This window comes from Miscanthus floridulus, chromosome 4, assembly GCF_019320115.1.
Source record: "Miscanthus floridulus cultivar M001 chromosome 4, ASM1932011v1, whole genome shotgun sequence".
Classification (NCBI taxonomy): Eukaryota; Viridiplantae; Streptophyta; class Magnoliopsida; order Poales; family Poaceae; genus Miscanthus; species Miscanthus floridulus.
In genome coordinates, this window is record NC_089583.1 from 72747987 (window position 1) to 72766000 (window position 18014).

The window sequence follows — 18014 nt, forward strand, 5'->3', positions numbered from 1 at the left end:
GCGACCCCGGGCGCCGCTCGCCGGGTTACACGCATGGGGCGCAACGTGGTGTATCGAGCACGCTGGTGCAGGTGGCGGTTGGTTCTGTCACCTTTGTCATAGCTCCTTGTGGTGCTCCTATGCACACGTGAGGGCCTCCACGCGAGGGTCCGAAGGGGTATGGGTCTGTAGAGACTCTGCTACCACCGGCGGCTGTCCCGGAGCATCCGCCATAGCGCACTCCTGGGACAGAGGGTGGCTAGGTGCCATGACGTCGTTGATGCTAGAGCCGTCACTCTCAACCTCGTCATCCATGAGGTCATGGAAAGAGGCAGGAGCATAGCTCGCCATCCCCATCAATTCGCATGTGAGAGGGGGCAGCGCCAGCATCCTTTGGAGCCCCCATGCGTATGTGTCCACGGGGGACGCGAGGCCGTAGGGAAATGGTTGCATGGCGGTCGCAGCAGGGACAACGGGGTCCCTTCGGAGAGTCGGCAAAAGATATGAAAAAGCATATAAAGAACAGTATGTACGTTACTCACAGTGGGGTTTGAGCCTAGCGTAGGCTCGGAGCGAAGCGCAGGCGCCTCGTCGTTGAAGTCGTCGGGTGTCCTAGAGCCGACAGAGGACGCCCCTCCTTTGACGGGTGCTAGGACAAGTACCTCCTCGTGGAGGCGTAGTACGCTGAGCCGGTCAGCAACGAAGTCCAGGCTTCCAAAGAGGAAGGCCTGAGACGGCTCGAAGACGGGAGGAACCCACATCCCAACAGGTGGGAGCGCGGGAAACTCCAGCGAGCCAAAGCGAGTCATATCGCTTGAGCCCGCCATGCTGAAGATGGCAGAAAGGTGGGCCATCCGATGACCAAAAGCATGAACGTACGGCGTCCTCCCCACTAACGGCGCCAACTGTTGGTGCGAAAAGTGACCAACATGTAAATATTTGTAGTTTTGTCGTACGTTGTGATTGGATGTGGCCTAGCACTCAATGACATAGGGTTTATACTAGTTTAGGCAACGTGCCCTACGTCCAGTTTAAGTCGGTCGGTGACTTTATTCCTGAGCCTAGGTGCTCGAAGTTTGTTGTGGGGTTACAAATGAGAGAGAGTAAGATGGGGGTATCAGAGGTCTGGTCAGACTCCGAATCGAAGGGCCAAGAGTGACGGGAGCTCCGACGTGCGCTAAGTGTTCGAATGTATGCTTTGTTCAGCTTTAGAGTTCTAGAGCCGAGCAGAGAGAATCGGAATGATTCGTTTTGTTGTTTGTTGGGATCCTTGGTCGTTCGGATCGTTTGAATCGATCGTCCTTGTTTTGGAGAGAGCGCATCCCCTTTTATAGATGAAGGGGATGGCTTTACAAGAGAGAGTGTGTGTGAGAGAAAGAGAGTGTGTGTGCTACCTAGTCTTGTTGCCCATGCCGTCGGGTACAAGACGATTTGTCGGTGCCCACTACACTGTTGTCGCTCAGATGCATGTGGTAGGCTCCATCGTCTTCTTTTGGTATGGCAAATGTCGGCACCTATCATACTGTAGGATAAATGTCGGCGTCCACAACACTGTTGGTGTTCTGGCATGTCTAGAAGGTTATAAAGTACCCTTCTGACATGACCTGACAGTACTGTCCTGTAGGTGTGCTGGGTACGGTCCTTGAGATTACGGTTGACTGGAGCGCCCTGGCTTACTTGCACTATCCGTTTCCTGGGTCTTCACCGAGCGAGCGTCCCCGGTCAGTTGTTCCCCAGTCGGCTCTGGCCTCACGGTCGGAGAAGAGCTGTAAGCAGAGGTTCGATGTACTCTCGGTCGGAGAAGCGAGTCGGAGTCGGAGGCGAGCGTCGGTCCTCCTCGGCCAGGCCTTCCGGTCGGAGAGGTGGGTCGGAGTCGGAAGCGAGCGTCGGTCCTCCTCAGTCAGGCCTTCCGGTCGGAGAGGCGGCCAGAGTCGGAAGCGACGGAAGCGAGCGTCGTTCCTCCTTGGCCAGGCCTTCCGATCGGGGAGACTGGATCACCCTTCTGGCCTGTCGTTAGGTTTTGTTGGTCGTTTGAAACGTCGTCTGCTGTGCCGAGCTTTTGCCAGGAAGCAGGTTCATGAGGGACCCCGGGTTTATGAACCCTGCAAACCCTTTGCATGTAGCGTTATCCAAAGAGCGAATGTGTCTTGTATTTTGGGTCACGGTTATTAGAGACAGTCTTAACACAACAGTGCGTATTTGCCATGCCAAGCCCCGGAAGGCAGTCAAAGGAGTTACTTTTTTTTTGTTCCACAAAAAAAAGAGAGTTAGTTTTTTTAAGATGGGTTAAAAATAAAATACTATTTAAAAAAGATTTAAAAAAATTCTCCCTAGCGGTGCATGTATGCAAAAAGAACCTGTATACACAAGCAGCACCCACTTCTGCCAACCAGTAGTTTACACAATTACACTTCACACTCCGCGGAGTACAGCCATACAGGGTCACAGAAGCAAGTGACCATCCCTTTCCCCCGTCATACAAGGGGTCATGTGCACTTGGCGCTTCACCATCACAGCCATTAAGGGTGTGTTCAGTCTGAGAAATCACTCCATCCTAGATCATGAATCAATTTCTCAAATTTAGCAGAACAACTCCATTTGTCATATTAGTACTAATTATTACTAGCTTGTGAAGAATGAGGTGATGATTCATCAACCTATTCTATTCCACAAACCAAACAAAAAAAAAAGAAATGAGTAGGTGATGGACTACACATTCCTCAAATCAATCAGACCATGTTTTTCTCAATGGTACGTGGGAATTACAACCTACAGATACAGCGCTAATCACCTAATCACACCTGTTTTGTACAAAGAAATAGTGTAATAGTGCTCATTGCAGCACAAGCGTCAGATGGGATGAATTGCAAATCATTCTGAAGGTAGGTGCAACCCACGAGCTGTACACAGGTCCAGGGCTCTCCCAGCTGCTGTAAGTTGGGGCACTAGCAGGAAATCCTTTCACCATCAGATCAACCGCCTACAAAATGTATGGCATCCCACTAGTATTCTTACCTACAAATTGGGAACTTGCGGTTTGTGATTTCTGTTGTCATTGCATCATCAATGGTGATGCCATTTGCGGGAACTTGCAATTTGTGATCACTGATGTCTTTGTGTCAACAATGGCAATACTTGTTCTCGTCCAATTTAGAGTTCCACGTGACAGATATGTTTTTTGAGAGATGAGTAGCTTGCATGCATTGGAGATTTGAGATTGACAGGCTGGACACACTTGGATGTAGGTAGTTTGAGCTGACTGATTGTGTGGATCAGCTGACAACCTCGAGTGTATCCTTGAAGACCGCATGGCTATGGCTGACAGTATCCTTTTGGGGTGAAATGTCTGTGACACCCTTCAATAATCTGATTACTTCGCTGCAGCCATCGACATAGTAGTTTGCTTTGCTGGCCTTCGGGCCAACGGAACAGGCAAATACTTCTGGAATGGCAGGCTCAGAAAGAGAGGTAGCTTTATTGATGCTCTCAAACATGTCCTCATCCGATCGATCGTTTCCGATGCACATCAAAAGATCGAGTACATCCCCTTTACTGACCAAGGTCCGAATGATCTTGTCCACAGAAATCCCCTTGTTAACTCCCTGTGTCCATGAATACATACATTTGAAGCCTCAACAAACATCTAGATGATAAAATGCAACAAAAAGTAGTGAAATATCAGATACTGTACAAACCTGAGGTTTAACTTCTACAATCTGATGGCCACGCCTCACGACAACAGGTTCATTTGATAGGACTCGCTCCAGATGACCCACTAGCTCCTTTGCCTGGCACAAGCCAAAGTCATGATCTGTATTCTGATAGTGCCATACCAGAGCGCTCTCTTTTTGCTCTATGAAGGACCCATCAGTTGTTTCCATATATAAATGCATGATAGGCTCCGCAATGAGTTTCCATTCAGAATGAAGACCTGACAAACTTGTCTCCCATTCAGCTGCTTTGTTCCATCTGCAAGAAAAAACATGGTTAATCAAACATGGGTGAAAGGAAATCACATAATTGTGTATCAACAAAAGATTCTTTACCTGATAAAGTAACCATGTTCAGCAGCAATACCAAGGTTCTCGCATGAAACAAACCACTCACTTAGGGAATCTCTTCCTCGTCCGCTGACTATAAATACAGTGTTCTTCATATCATTGCACAGGCTGTTAAGGATAGAAATAAGTTCGGCACTTGGAGATTTGTTGTGTGATGTCTGCGGCACGAGGGTCCCATCATAGTCCAGAAATATCATCCTCCTGTTAGCCTTCTTATAAGACGAGGTTAGGTGTTCTAGAGACAGTCTTCTAAACCCAGGTGAAAGAGCAATAACTCTAAAATTTAAACCAAACCCAGTTGTCCAACATCTTTGGCTATATTGCTCTCTGCATGCTCTCTCCAGATCCTGGTCAAAGCTGCGTGCCCAGTAAGCAACATCGTGAGACCTGACATAGCGATAGTGCTTTTCATGGCGCAGATTCTTCTCATACTGTGTCAGATCTGTTGCACTGTATAATGCATCAGCCACATCTTCCATACTCCAAGGATTTACCCTGAAAGCTCCACTAAGAGATGGAGAGCAACCCACAAATTCAGACACAATAAGTGTGCTTGTGTGAGATGAGCTCTTATTAACACCTCTGAGCTTATCAATCTCCTCATTTCCCTGCCTGCATACAGTGTACTCATACGGTATCAAATTCATGCCATCCCTCACAGCATTTACGATACAACAGTCAGATGCAGCATAAAATGCAATCTTTTCATAGAAAGGTATCGAATAGTCAATGAGGACCACAGGCTTGTAATTAGCAGAACCATATTTATCATTTATCCTTTGGGCTACGGATACAGCTTCATATTTCGCTTCCTCGACGTCTTTTCTGATGCTTCTTGCAGGATTAACAATCTGTACAAGGACAACCTTCCCTCGAAGCTTAGGTGTTCTTTCCAGAAGAAGCTCCAAGCCAAGCAATTTTAGACTGATACCTTTAAAGATGTCCATGTCATCTACACCTAAGATTACCATCTTGCCACTATATCTACTCTCAATTTCTTGAACCTTGTTAATTGTAGCAGGCAACTTCAATGTGGACTCAAGCCGGCCAACATGTACACCTGCAGCAAGAATCTTGAGGCTCACTGTTCGGCCGAAGTACTCTATACCTATGTGGCCACGTTTTGACTCATAATTAAGGCCTAACAGCCTGCTGCAACATGAAAGGAAGTGGCGGGCATAGTCGAAAGTTTGAAAGCCAATGAGGTCAGCATTAAGAAGTGATTTTAGAATTTCATCCCGCACTGGCAGTGTCCTATAGATCTCAGACGAGGGAAATGGGCTGTGGAGGAAGAAACCAACTTTGATCCGGTGCAGTTTCTTTCTTAAAAAGGTTGGGATAAGCATGAGGTGATAATCATGAACCCACACACAATCATCATCCGAATTGACTGCCTCCACAACTTTGTCAGCAAAAATTTTGTTGGCCCGCACATAAGCTTGAAAAAGGGAGCGATCAAAGAGCTCACCTTTGTCATGACAAACAGGAAGCATATAATGGAAAAGTGGCCATAGGTGCTGTTTGCAGAATATGTGATAGAATTGCTGCTGGAGGTCAGCTGGGAGAAAGGTAGGTATGCATCTGTGTTCCTTGAAGAGCTTCTGAGAAACTCGATCTTGCTCACTAGGATCAACTTGAACATTCAAGCTACCCACATAAATAACTTCATTATCAATTGGAAAACCATCTTTAAGTTGAACAAGAAGTTGATTATCATCCATGGCAAAGGACCATTCTCCGGTAGCTTCGTTTTTTGCACAGATCATAGGAAGGAAATTTGCAACTATAATTTTTCTCTTAGAAAAAATAGGCGTAGAACCAACCGAGTTGCCATCATTACTACTTTCCCAATCAGGGTCAGATATGATGCCAGGAGAGGTCACCACACGAGGAAGAGATCTTAAAGGTTGTTGGAACACATCTTCACAACACATATCTAGCAGATTTGTGTACGACTTTAGAACCATGATTTCTGCAAAGAGACACCAAAAATACTAATAGTTAGACCTTTACAGCCAACAAAATACTACCTACATATAAACAAAAAAACTCGACCCATGGGGATAGAAAAATATCACCTACATATGTGTGCATTACATGGGCACAAACTCTGATAAGAACATACGAACATTCTAGCACACACTTTTGTTTCCTTAAACATAAAAATATTGTCACTCAATTGATGGACCATCATTACAACAAAAATACACCATTTGAATATTTTGAAACCATCTGAAAAAATAAAAATTGCTTGCCAAGATACACTCAAGGACAAAACTGATGTTAGCTACATTCAAGTGTTCACAGCACAGAGGCAATCTCAAAGACTGCCTATAACAATAAATCCAAAGGAAACATCGATAAAATGATTCAATCTGACTCTATCAGTATTCTGGGTCGAGTAGAAAAGGGATATATGAAGTTCAAGACCTTGCTAAAACTGGCATGGCCCTATTATCTATGGAGCTTTAGAGCATCTCCACCAGTTCCCCAATAATCTATCCCCAATATATATGTATTGGGGTAGCCCAATATTATTTTTGTGAATATTGGGGGAGTTGCTGCAGCAGTACCCCAATATATCTCCCCCAATACCCATATGAAAGGTGGGTCCCACAAGAGTGTAGAAGAAAAGATGGTTGAAAAGTGGTAGTTGGGGTCGTCCCCGTGCTATTGGAGGAGATATAACTACCCCTTTATTTGAGGGGAGATGAAAGAAATATTGGTGACCACAAAAAAAAGGGAGAGGTCTTGGGGAATTGCTAGAGCAAGAAAAAAGCACAGTTATCCCTAATAAGATAGTTTTATGGGGATAGGGGGAGGTATTGGGGACAATAGTAAATAACAAACTATTTCCTGCTCCCTCAACCTAAATTCACTCCCGTCATGCTAGGCCTCAGCTGCCAGCACATTGTATCTAAACACACTGGCAAATTGATCCAAGTAGCTAAAGATCTTTCATCCGACATCTCCAGGCGAACGGTTAGGAAACACTACAGAGCCTGGGTCAAAATCCCATTTAGCAAACAAGGTGTCAAGAGGTGAACTCTTTAACTCCCTTCCTGCAAAATGATAGCGGATGTGGCATCCAAATGAAGGAGGATAAAGTCAAATTTGCTTTGTGGGAGGCACAGAATGTAGCATAATCCTCGCCAAGCAGTTATCCAGGTCAATTGATAATGTTGAAGGAAAAAAATTTGTAACTAACTGCTACTTATTTGCAGCTATCATGACCTGGCCTGAGCTGATACACACTATTCGCTCTTGATTTGCTTTAACTAACTGTGGATGAATAATTAACATGCAAGAATTAATTATAATAGAGCACCCACAATAAAGATCTATTTCAAAAAACAAACAAGAGCACAGCAGGACAAAAGCTTCATTGGGTATGCAGTTGCTACAGTATAATATTTTGCTAAAGGCAAAACATGAACGACCTAGAGGCATGTAAACATAATATTTTGCTCCAGGGCATACAGACAAAGCACACAAAGATAGAAAATTTAATACTAACGTTACACCCTAGATCCATGATGAGCTCCCCAAAGTTCCATGATGAACCACATCTACCTTGAGGACCACAATATCCAATCCAACCATCATTTAAGAAAATGGACCACACTCTCTTATCAATATAACACAAAAGGACAGATTGGAGGACCACAGCATGATGCAAACAATACTTGAACAAATCATTTCCCGCTCACCAGTCACGGATATTAGCATACAACTACATCGTCATACCACCTTCGCTAACGTAATGTATCTACCTGCAATGCCTGGCATGCCAATCAGGACATGTCATCATGCCAGCTGACCTGGCTCATACTGAAACTTGAACGCCTGTTTGGTGAGATATGTCCTACTACAAGTCTACAACATAGTGATACAGATAAGGCAAGTTAATCAGAACAAGAGGAACCGTGAACTATGCATGATCATCCTATTTGGCAATAGCATGTCAAATGCAACTAACATTACCTTTAATACAAGTAATATATACATTTTTTGAAACGTACAACTAATATATTCTATACATCCAAAATCCAATCTACTGTAAGTTCTCTTATAATCTCGTACAGAAGAGCGACTGTTGCCCAAGATAATACCATCACGCATGGATATCAGGATATGGTGACAAAACTCATACAGCAAGAAGGCAATGAAATTATTGGGGGAAAAAAATTCTCCCATGTGTTATAGCTTGAAGATTAATTTGCTGAGGGGACAGGACCTGATGCTGCCTAAAAATGGTGAGACCACGATTTAAACATAACAGGCATCATGTGAGGCATCGGTTAGATCAGCAAGCAGGCATGCACCGCTTTATTGGGAATTTTGAGGTCTAGAGGAAAGACAATAACTATATGGTCTTGCTACGACACTAATCTTTGTGGCTTTAGAGCATAACTGTGTCTACAAACGAAGTCTGCAGTTTCATTTGCCTTCTTGTCCATAATTCATAGGCTCCCCAATTTCCTCCAAGAACAATAGATCGCGTAAGACCTCCAAATCAATCAGAATCTAGCCCCCAAATATCGCTCTTCCCTAATTCGAGAACAAAACTAGCCTTTTTCGAACCTACGAAGTCAAGAACCGACGGCCAAGAGCCCTGTCGAACGGGTCAATGAACATACGGATCAAGGAGGAGGAGTGGAAGCATTTCTTACCACAGCGGCGAAGTTAGCCGCTCCCCAAATCGAAATGTCAGTTTCTTGGCACCAAGCCCCTTCTCTGTACCCCGCACAGGCAAACCTAAAGCATGAGAAAGAGAGAGCAAGAGGCAACAAGAAGAGGACTGCTGGAGAGTGGAGACGGCTGGGAGTGGGCAAAGGGATGTGAACGGAAATGTGTGTGGAGGTTTGCGGATTCGGAGGAGGTTCCCTTTTGGAAGATCGCAACGGGTCCTCTCGGACTATTCTGCCGGATCTAAGCGAACGCCACTGCGGTCTGCGGATAAGATCGCGCTTTTCTCCTCCTGCTGAGATTATTATATTTTTCACGTCTTCGTTTTCGCTTTGTGCATACTATTCTAGACAAGTTTTAGGTCACATTCTTGGAGCTTGCAGGTACTTTGGCTAGTAATCTCCGTGCTAATTATAAAATGATGTATTTGCTTTCAAATTGAAGGGCCAGTCTTGGTCATGGATTCGATCGACGCCAGCCTGACTTTTTTAGGATTATGTTTCATTTTCAATGTTTTATGTGAAGACTGGGCACGGAGCTAGTTTTTGTGTTTATCTGATGAATTCTCTATGCTGGGTTGCTCTCCTGGGAGATACAGGAGATTTGTTGCAGATGAGGCAATTTGTTTATGATGCGCTAGCCTACGCTAATTGACCTTGTATTTGTTCTTTTAAAAAAATGTTGGTTAGATGGAGAAATTTTCCAAGCTTTGTATCACTGGTTTCTTTGTTCTGTAGTGGGAAGATAAGATTCTTGACAAGAAGAACAAGCATTCCCTACTGGCTAGTAGCCCCCACCGTCACTAAAAAAGTGGAATGGAGGGAGTATATATATATTTTTCCTTTCTAACGGTATTACTTCTATCCCAAAATAATCAATCCCTACAATCACTCTAAGTCAAAAAAAAACATATTAAGCTTGTTATAAAAAAAATATCTATGGAAATATATTTGATGATGTCTCTAGTTTTCAAATAGTTTGAGATAGAACAACTCTAGAAATTGATTTATTTTTGGAACGAGAGAATAGTTTCTTCTTAGATAGATTATTATCAAGAAGAAAGAAAACACCTCTGAACTTTGATTTGCAACATGGCCACTACAGCTACACGCCTAAATGTGACATGGATCATGGGTGCTGGTATCTTTTTTCTTTTCTTTTTTTTAACGTAATGGGTGCTGGTGTCTGATTCAGGTGTTGGAGTAATTAGCAATCGCTGGACCTAGTGAGTGTTTTTTTAAGTACTGTAGATAGGTAGAACAGCCTTTGGGCGCCCTTCTCACATGATTCTTTCGTTTTCATACGGGATATGTGCGAGACCTTGAAGTCGATCATGCGTTTCCAGCCGGTCAAGGAGGATTATATATATCTCCTGCAACCATACGTGTCGATCATTTCAGGCTATCTTATTGGGAGCATTACTGCTTGTTTATCTTATCCTCAAGTGCCAAAGATGGTTGTCTAGTTGGACACTACAACTGGAATGGAAAAAAAATCAAAAGATCACCATCACCGGCACTTAACAGCGACATCGATCTAGCAGCCTGTTCGGTTGGCCAGTTCGTATCGTTGCTGGTTCGCGAAGAAGTACTGCTGGCTGGTTTGTGTAAGTATAAAAAAACTATTCCAGCTAGAAATTTACGATCATTTACGACAGGCCACAGCCAAACGAACAGACTGAGCTTTTTGAAGGCGGCAAAGCGACATCTAACGTTGTGTGTCGCCGGCCTTTTAGTAGAAAAATACGGTATATGCAGATATGCTCTTCTATAGTATATATTATTCCATGGTGCGGTTTTCGACACGTATGCGAGATTTGGGCCACGTTTGGATCTTTATATGGTAACTTTGCCTAACAAAACTACATATATCATGTACTGTACTACTTCTATGTATGTTTCTTTACTTCTCTTTCCAATTAGCTTTACTTTTCACAAGGTGAGTAAGCACTTGGTTGCTTTGGAGGTTGGCTTTGCCACACTGGCAAGCTAAATTTTGTCTTACTTGCGCAAGTGTATTAATTAAAGGAACTAGTAAGATTGGGCAGGCAGATGAAACATGACCTTAAGTTAGAATTACCTGGATCCATGGACTCTTTGGCCCCGTTCGCTGGTCTGAAACTTAGCTGAAACTGGCTGAAAAATATTGTTCCGGCTGAATTGTTGTGAGAGAAAAACATTGTTCCGACTAAAAAAAGAAGCCGAACAAGCCGAATATGAGCTAGGTTAACGGATCCATAGGCTCTGCAGAGCACAATTCCTTCTGTGCTTCCCTTGTAGCCTTGTTAAAACACACAAAAGACAGCTCTCCTTTTGCTTGCAAATTTTGAGTAGTTTACTTGCGTTGGTGAATCAGAGGATGAATTTGGATGTTAGTCGTCATTGTTGAAACCTGTTCAAGATATTAAACATAGCATCCATTGTATCGAGGATTATTCTGCATTGAGATACTAGCTAAACACAAGCTGTTAGCATATACTCTAATGGATATTTTGTCTCGATCAAACAAAGTCGTAAACTTCTAATCACATCCAGCTTGTCTGTTGTGATGCCGGCATTTGTCTCTTCCAAGTCGCCACTTAACGGATTTAGATAACTGCGGTTTATCAAATAAATTTACAGTAACAACACGGTGAAACCCTTGAAACATTGTGTGAGCTGGCACTACTGGCAGTGGGGATGAATCATTCGGATAACTCTATCTCGGGTACTGACTGCTATGGATATGGAATCTTGCTTCCAATCAGATAAATTATGCAGTCGGATATTCTGATGCGTCAATACAAGATGCCTGAAGATGTACTAGCTTTCATAGATCCATTGTGAATGGAGAGCATCGAAACAATCTTAGCTCTTAAAAGTAAAGAATGCGTAGCGAGACCAACCTCTGCCCCCGGCTCGACTGTACTCCCAATTCAGTGTCGGATAATTGGGCACGTAGTACTGTGTGATTGCTGTCACCGGGGACAGCATTATTAGAAAGAGTCCCAGCACAACACTCAACCAAACCTTAAACAGCATGACATGATGGCAGAAAATTCCGCTGAAAGTAACACCTGAACTGAAATGGCCAGACCGTTCCCAGTTCTCTCTGTTCTTCAGAGTTCAGAAAATCATACTCCATGATGGTACATGGAGCATGCATTCAAAGAAATGGAGGTAGACAAGCCATAGTCATCTGGTGCGTCATGTCGTGGATTGCTTGGCCACAGCCACAATACGTGACCTCTATCTTCTTCTACTAAGTTCCATGTACAGTGTCTATCTCCTCGGAGAAGCAAAGGTGCATTGTCTTCTCCAGATTGCTAGGGCCTAAACCCAGAAGTCAACTGCACCTCTACGTTTATATGTGTATTTCATGGTGACTATGTACATGATTAAACTAAACTATCTGATCTTATTGTTTGGCAACTATAAACTATCTGATCTTATTGTTTGACAAATATGCTGTTCTTTGAAACATTTCTGTCTCTACTCCTATAGCAACATTCTGATAATTCAGAGGCACGTGACAAAATTTGAGTAGTACTAACTTCTAAGTATGAGGCTGTCTAGGATGGATAATTGGCTTCATGAACAGCTGCACAAAGCGTAAATGCAGCCTGAGAGGCACATGACCTGATCTAAAACTACCTAGAACTCTAAGGAGTGCTGCTGCCATCAATCATTGGGACATTCTTCTGATAGCAAAATAAAGCTCATGTAACCTGAAAACCTCAAAGGATAATGCTCGACAGAGGCAGATCCACATCGGCTGTTGGTAACCTAAACTTTGGTGCCGTGCGTCCACCGTCAATCATTATCAGACTTTGTTATCCGGTTCTAACATGGAATAGCAGGGGCAATCATATACCACAAAACATTGGACCTGGCACAAGTGTTTTTCCACACTTATTAAGCTCCATCCTATCAACTTGAGTGTTGATAGCGAACCAATGCAACTAGTACGCTATTCTCCGTTCAGAGCCACAAACCACACATCCCATGACAGGCAACTCTCAAGCTCATTCTTTCATGTACTGGAAGACAGCATGCTCACTAGAACATCTTTTAGCAGCATAATATAATCTCAATAATATGCCGTGCTTCTTATAATCACAAGTAATACATAAAAATGAAGTAGACAAAGAATTATGTACAACTTAGCATGTGGGGGAGCCAGGCCCGATATTTGGCATTTGCCCCCACTGCATTATTTGAAGGGGCAACAAATGCAAGGAGCATTTGCATACATACCTGTTCATACAGATACAGTTTCCACAGATATCATACAAACAACTGAAGGCATGCCCATCAAAGGGCGAAATGAATGACAAATCGAACACATACAGCCATTTCTGTGACTAAAATTCCAAGCAGATGGCCAGAGGCAGCAATGAATTTAATCAGTACCGCAGTACAATCCCTAAACTACTAGCTGGTGCAGCACCCCATACAAGATTCGTGGTTCAGTCTTGTGACGTAACTGTAGCATAGTCCCAATCAAACCATGTACGTCATACCAACACGCATGACGTTCGAATGGGGGACCTTCAGGGTTGCAGTGCCAGCCCTGCAGTTCCTCCTGAGGAATGCATAGAAATAGTTAATGACAAACTTCTTCGTGAAGACCGACTCCTTCCTTGCCCTCACATCTCCATGTGCTAGGAGATACGTAAACCCAGATGCCATGGCTTCTCTCAGAGCTGCCAGCTCATACTCTAAACCAGGATCTTCTTCTGCAGACATGGAGCTGGAGGGAAGCACAGGATCGCTACCATCTGTGGTGACCATTCTGTTGTTATCACCTGATCTCTGATCAGAAAGCAGTGGAGTTTGCAGATCCCCATCACAAGCAGGAGACTGAGGCACCTCAGATACAACAGATATGTCATCACGCTCTGCCTCCATTGTGCTTGCCTCAAACGCAATTTCCTGGGCTTCCCTCCTAAGAAATTTTTCAAGGCTCTCTGCCAAAAGTTGCTCAAAGAAGCCATGATCTTCTTTCCTAATATCCTTATAACCATAGCGTGCAACACAGCGGAACATGTGATAGTCCTTCTGGCCAACCCTTCGGAACAAGAACCTTTCTTCAAGAGCGACATACGGGACAGGAACATACTTGATGCAAACAAAGACAAGCGTAGAGTGCATCGCTGGAAGTGTGACTAATAGTTGGCCAAAGATCGATGGGATTCCCTGGACCAGCTCATTGTACACAAGTCCAATGCCTGGAACTCTTACAGTGCCAAGTGTGGCTCCCAGATCAAGAATGAAGTCCAGGGATATCTTGCCACACATCTCACTCTGGTACTTTAGCACACTTCCGTAGTTCCATGTGTACATTATGCAGAGAAACAGTGATGAGAAAGCCAGTGGTAACCACCCTCCTTCTTGTATCTTTGACAGAACGGCAGTTAAGTAAACAAACTCTACTGCACCAAAAAGAATAGGGAAGCATAACACAAGGAACAAGTTGGTTTGCCATATAAGAAGCATCACCAAAGTCACCAGTGCAGTGCTAACCATCATGACGCCAACTTCAGCAATGCCTGCAAGTTCAATGAATAAAAAAGGTAATAGATGCAAATGAGACGTTTGTTTCCTGAAATAAAATAGAAAACTACAGGATTCTTTCAACACATACACAAATCTCTGTAGCAGAATATAGCTGAATTTTTTTTCTCAAAACACAGGAGAGCTGCGCATCATTATATTAAGAAGATGAAAAAAGGGACAAGAGCCCAAACAACACAACAACACAAAACTCAAAAACCACAAACAGGCCTGCCTAACCATAAACTGATTATAATGAAATATAGTAAATGTAATGGGCAGTTCCTGTGGGGATTAATATATCAAACACCACTCCAAGAAGCCTATGTATAGATGAAGTTGAATGTTCCTTGAAGATCAAAATACTCACCATATGCGTTGGCAATATCATTGGTACTCCTAAAAGTGGCCACAATGATGATGCACATGACCATTAGAAACCAATTCATCACAGGTATGTAAATCTGGCCCATGACTTTCTTGGAAGTATGGATTATCTTAATCCTAGGGAAGCAGCCAAGAGCCATGGCCTGCTTTATGCAAGAGAATGTTGCAGATATCATAGCTTGGCTGGCAATCATAGCTGCAAGTGTAGCAATCACAAATACTGACCAGAATAAAACCCCTGCATTGCATATCAAAATTTAGACTTAGAAAGTGAATACAAAAAACATTTTAGAGTGACTATGACCTTATATTAACCTGATACAGTTTTTGACAGCTGAAAAACTTTACCTGGTACAGAATCATAAAATATTCTTTCTACAGCAAGTGGGTTTTTCATCAAAAAAGCAGCTTGCCCCATGTAAGCAATTAGCAGGCAGGGGAATACCACGGCGGTAAATGCTACCTGGAACCCAAAAGCACGCAGGGGAACACAAAAACTTAGCGCACATGGTGTTCTATGGACAAATATTGAAGAACAGAGGGAGTGCTCAGTAATCGGAAAAAGGGACTCAAATGACTAGTAATGTGTTAACCTGTATTGATTTGACAGAGAAATGGCCCAAATCAGCAAACATTGCTTCAGCTCCTACAGTTGTAAAATATAGTTAGCGCACTTAATGGTATACATAGAATCTTAGTGTCAGGGTTTCATGAATGACTAACCAGAAAAGTGGCAGAAATGGCTTAGTTTAGGATGCATTGATGCAAGTTAGAAAAAAAAATGTATGGCTGAGGAAAGGGCATTTTCATCACTCATGATATTCTTTTGTTCTGATAAAAGCATTCCTGGTAGTGTTAAATATAAGAGTTGACAAATACTACTTGTTAAGAAGAAGTAACTATTTCAGTATAAGATTGGCAAAAATGGCTTTAGTTCAGGATGCATTGATGCAAGTTAGAAAAAAAATGTATGGCAGAGGAAAGGGCATTTTCATCACTCATGATATTCTTTTGTTCTGATAAAAGCATTCCTGGTAGTGTTAAATATAAGAGTTCACAAATACTACTTGTTAAGAAGAAGTAACTATTTCAGTATAAGATTGGCCCTTGCTTCAAAAGGCATTAAAACAACAGAGGAATGTTATTGTCGGAAAAAGGAGGCACCTGTGATGCACAAGACACAACCACCAAGTGCTGACCACGCCTTAATGCCGTTTGTCTCGAAAAATAAATATATATACACTGGATTGAATGCTCTCACAATAGACATGTCATACTTAACAATATTATATATACCGATGGAGCCCAAGTTAATAAACCATAATGCCAAAATAGGAGCAAACATGAATCCAACTTTGCCTGTTCCAAACCTCTGCACACTAAACAATAGCAGAAGAACAACGATGGAGACAATTACAACAGCATCTGCAAAAGAAAAGGGAAGAAATAATGAAAATAAGCCACTTATATTCCTTCTACCAAATAAACAAGGAATGTTAACGTTAATGTTAGGTCAGTAAGCCAATGTAGACAAAATGCAAATTCTTATATTAATAATAATGGGATTGAGCAAGGAGTACGAACTTGTGTCAAATCCTGGAACTTGACCCTGGAGACCACTAACAGCAGACATGACTAAACACAAATAAACAAAAGGAGGCTCAGGTGTTACTAGCAGTTACATAACATCTGTTGAAGGAACAAACTAGGACCAAAGAGCATATAGAACACCTGACATTGACGGAGTGAGAATGCCATCACCAATCACCATGGACGTACCCATCAGAACTAAAAACAGGAGAATGTTCTTGAAGAGCGGCTTCTTTTCGAGGCAGTCTTTGACAGAGATAGCACGCTCAAGTTCAGGAGTTGGCAACTTAAGCCTAAAACTAGATATATCTTCATCCACACGCTGCTGATTGGGAAGCATGCTAACTTTTGCATACCTGCAAATCAATGAATACAGCGCAAAAGTGCCCCCTGCAACCATGAGATGATAGTTTCAGTACGTCAATCAACTTAGAGATCCAGAAAATCACCTACATGATAGTCTACAATCATGAGATAGTGTTGAAACCAAAATTGCAAATTGTGCATCATACCTTCACCATTGTCATTGGCTTTGAGGACTATGAAGACGTATTTAACGAATGGGATCAATGCAATAGTGTACATGACCAGCGAAAGTGCTCCCAGTATCTCGACCTCTGACTTTATGGGCACTTTACTGAACACGTCACTGAAGACATAGAGAGGACTTGTACCCATGTCGCCGTACACCACACCAAGGGTTTGGAAGGCCATTGCTAGAGTGCTCAACATCGATATTTCCTGGCGCAAAGTGCAGCTCAGAATTTTCAGTCATAGGGATCATGGTTCTTGAGTAGAATATTAGAATCTGAAAAGCACATGTTTCCTCATTCCAGACACGAATAAGGAATCTACGGATAGTTGGACGCAAAGCTGAGCCAATCGTACCATCCTAACACATATCCAAAATTGCTCCAAAGTTACACGTCTAGGAAGCCTCCAGCGATCAGGCAAGAGGCTCCATTCATCCTACCATTCATTGGCTATAACAAACGAAATGGTCAAAGCTCGCATTATTTTAGGTTTCTCTCACACTAGAGACAGGCAAGAGGCTCCATTCGCGGACGCTACGGAGCGTTTCGATCCACGGACGCCCTCGGGAACCGGGGGAGAACGAACGCACCTTGCTGCTGTGGCCGTGCGCGCCGCGCACGTTCATGGACTCGACGTCGAGCGAGTCCACCCGGCGGGGCCGCTTCCCGAGCCGCCGCCGGAATGCGCCGGAGGACACCCGAGACGCCGCGGCGGCGCCCCCGTTGGAGGAGACGGCCCCCGCCGAGCGCTCGTCCTCGAGCGACCACGACGGCGCGGACTCGGACGAGTCGACCTCGCTGCCGTCAACCCAGCGTGTGCCCCCCGAGCGCGTCGGCGTCAGGAACCGCGCCGACGGCGGCTCCTCCTGGATCCCGCCGTCGTCCATCGCGCCGCCCTCCTCGTCCTCCACCAGCGCCGGACCTAATTTTTTACTATTTAACCTTTTTTTAAAATAAAATTTACATTTGGCCCTCCGACAAACTTAAACTCATCTTTGAACCCTGGGATCGGCGCCACAGATCTTGGCGTCGAGGTACCTGGCCGTGCAGAGAAGAAAATCCTACATGACCGGTACCTCGACGCCGGACTACATGGCGCTGAGCTCGGCGCCACCGATCTTGACGCCGAGGTACCGGCTTCAAATCCTACAGCCAAGTGAGCCCCGCAATGCCTGTTTGCTACGCGCTCTCGGTCTGATAGGGCTAACTTCTCGCTCTGCCACCGTCCCGTCGCATCATCT

General features: G+C 43.8%; 2 protein-coding genes across 2 annotated transcripts; both read right to left on the reverse strand.

The window, feature by feature from the left end:
- Positions 1 to 2457: 2457 nt before the first annotated feature.
- On the reverse strand, positions 2458 to 9002 carry LOC136549799 (probable alpha,alpha-trehalose-phosphate synthase [UDP-forming] 9). The gene is made up of 4 exons (XM_066541204.1): positions 8714 to 9002; positions 4026 to 6012; positions 3675 to 3948; positions 2458 to 3581 (listed from the first exon to the last, which is right to left on the reverse strand). Exons 2-4 carry the CDS (start codon positions 6005 to 6007, stop codon positions 3252 to 3254), a joined length of 2586 nt encoding a protein of 861 aa, XP_066397301.1. The 5' UTR covers positions 6008 to 6012; positions 8714 to 9002; the 3' UTR covers positions 2458 to 3251.
- A 4005-nt stretch (positions 9003 to 13007) lies between these two features.
- LOC136549800 (potassium transporter 23-like) lies at positions 13008 to 17701 on the reverse strand. The gene is made up of 9 exons (XM_066541205.1): positions 17364 to 17701; positions 16753 to 16981; positions 16382 to 16630; positions 16235 to 16285; positions 15815 to 16075; positions 15244 to 15296; positions 14999 to 15113; positions 14634 to 14888; positions 13008 to 14259 (listed from the first exon to the last, which is right to left on the reverse strand). Exons 1-9 carry the CDS (start codon positions 17658 to 17660, stop codon positions 13211 to 13213), a joined length of 2559 nt encoding a protein of 852 aa, XP_066397302.1. The 5' UTR covers positions 17661 to 17701; the 3' UTR covers positions 13008 to 13210.
- Positions 17702 to 18014: the final 313 nt, after the last annotated feature.

Coding starts and splice junctions, on each gene's coding strand:
- LOC136549800 (XM_066541205.1), bottom strand. CDS start 17,660: ATGGACGACGGCGGGATCCAGGAGGAGCCGCCGTCGGCGCGGTTCCTG. Junction 16,286..16,381: donor TCTCACTCCGTCAATGTCAG/GTGTTCTATATG, acceptor ATTTGTGTTTAG/TCATGTCTGCTGTTAGTGGT. Junction 15,114..15,243: donor TCTCTGTCAAATCAATACAG/GTTAACACATTA, acceptor TTTGGGTTCCAG/GTAGCATTTACCGCCGTGGT.
- LOC136549799 (XM_066541204.1), bottom strand. CDS start 6,007: ATGGTTCTAAAGTCGTACACAAATCTGCTAGATATGTGTTGTGAAGAT. Junction 3,949..4,025: donor GAACATGGTTACTTTATCAG/GTAAAGAATCTT, acceptor TTTTTCTTGCAG/ATGGAACAAAGCAGCTGAAT. Junction 3,582..3,674: donor TTGTAGAAGTTAAACCTCAG/GTTTGTACAGTA, acceptor TCATGGACACAG/GGAGTTAACAAGGGGATTTC.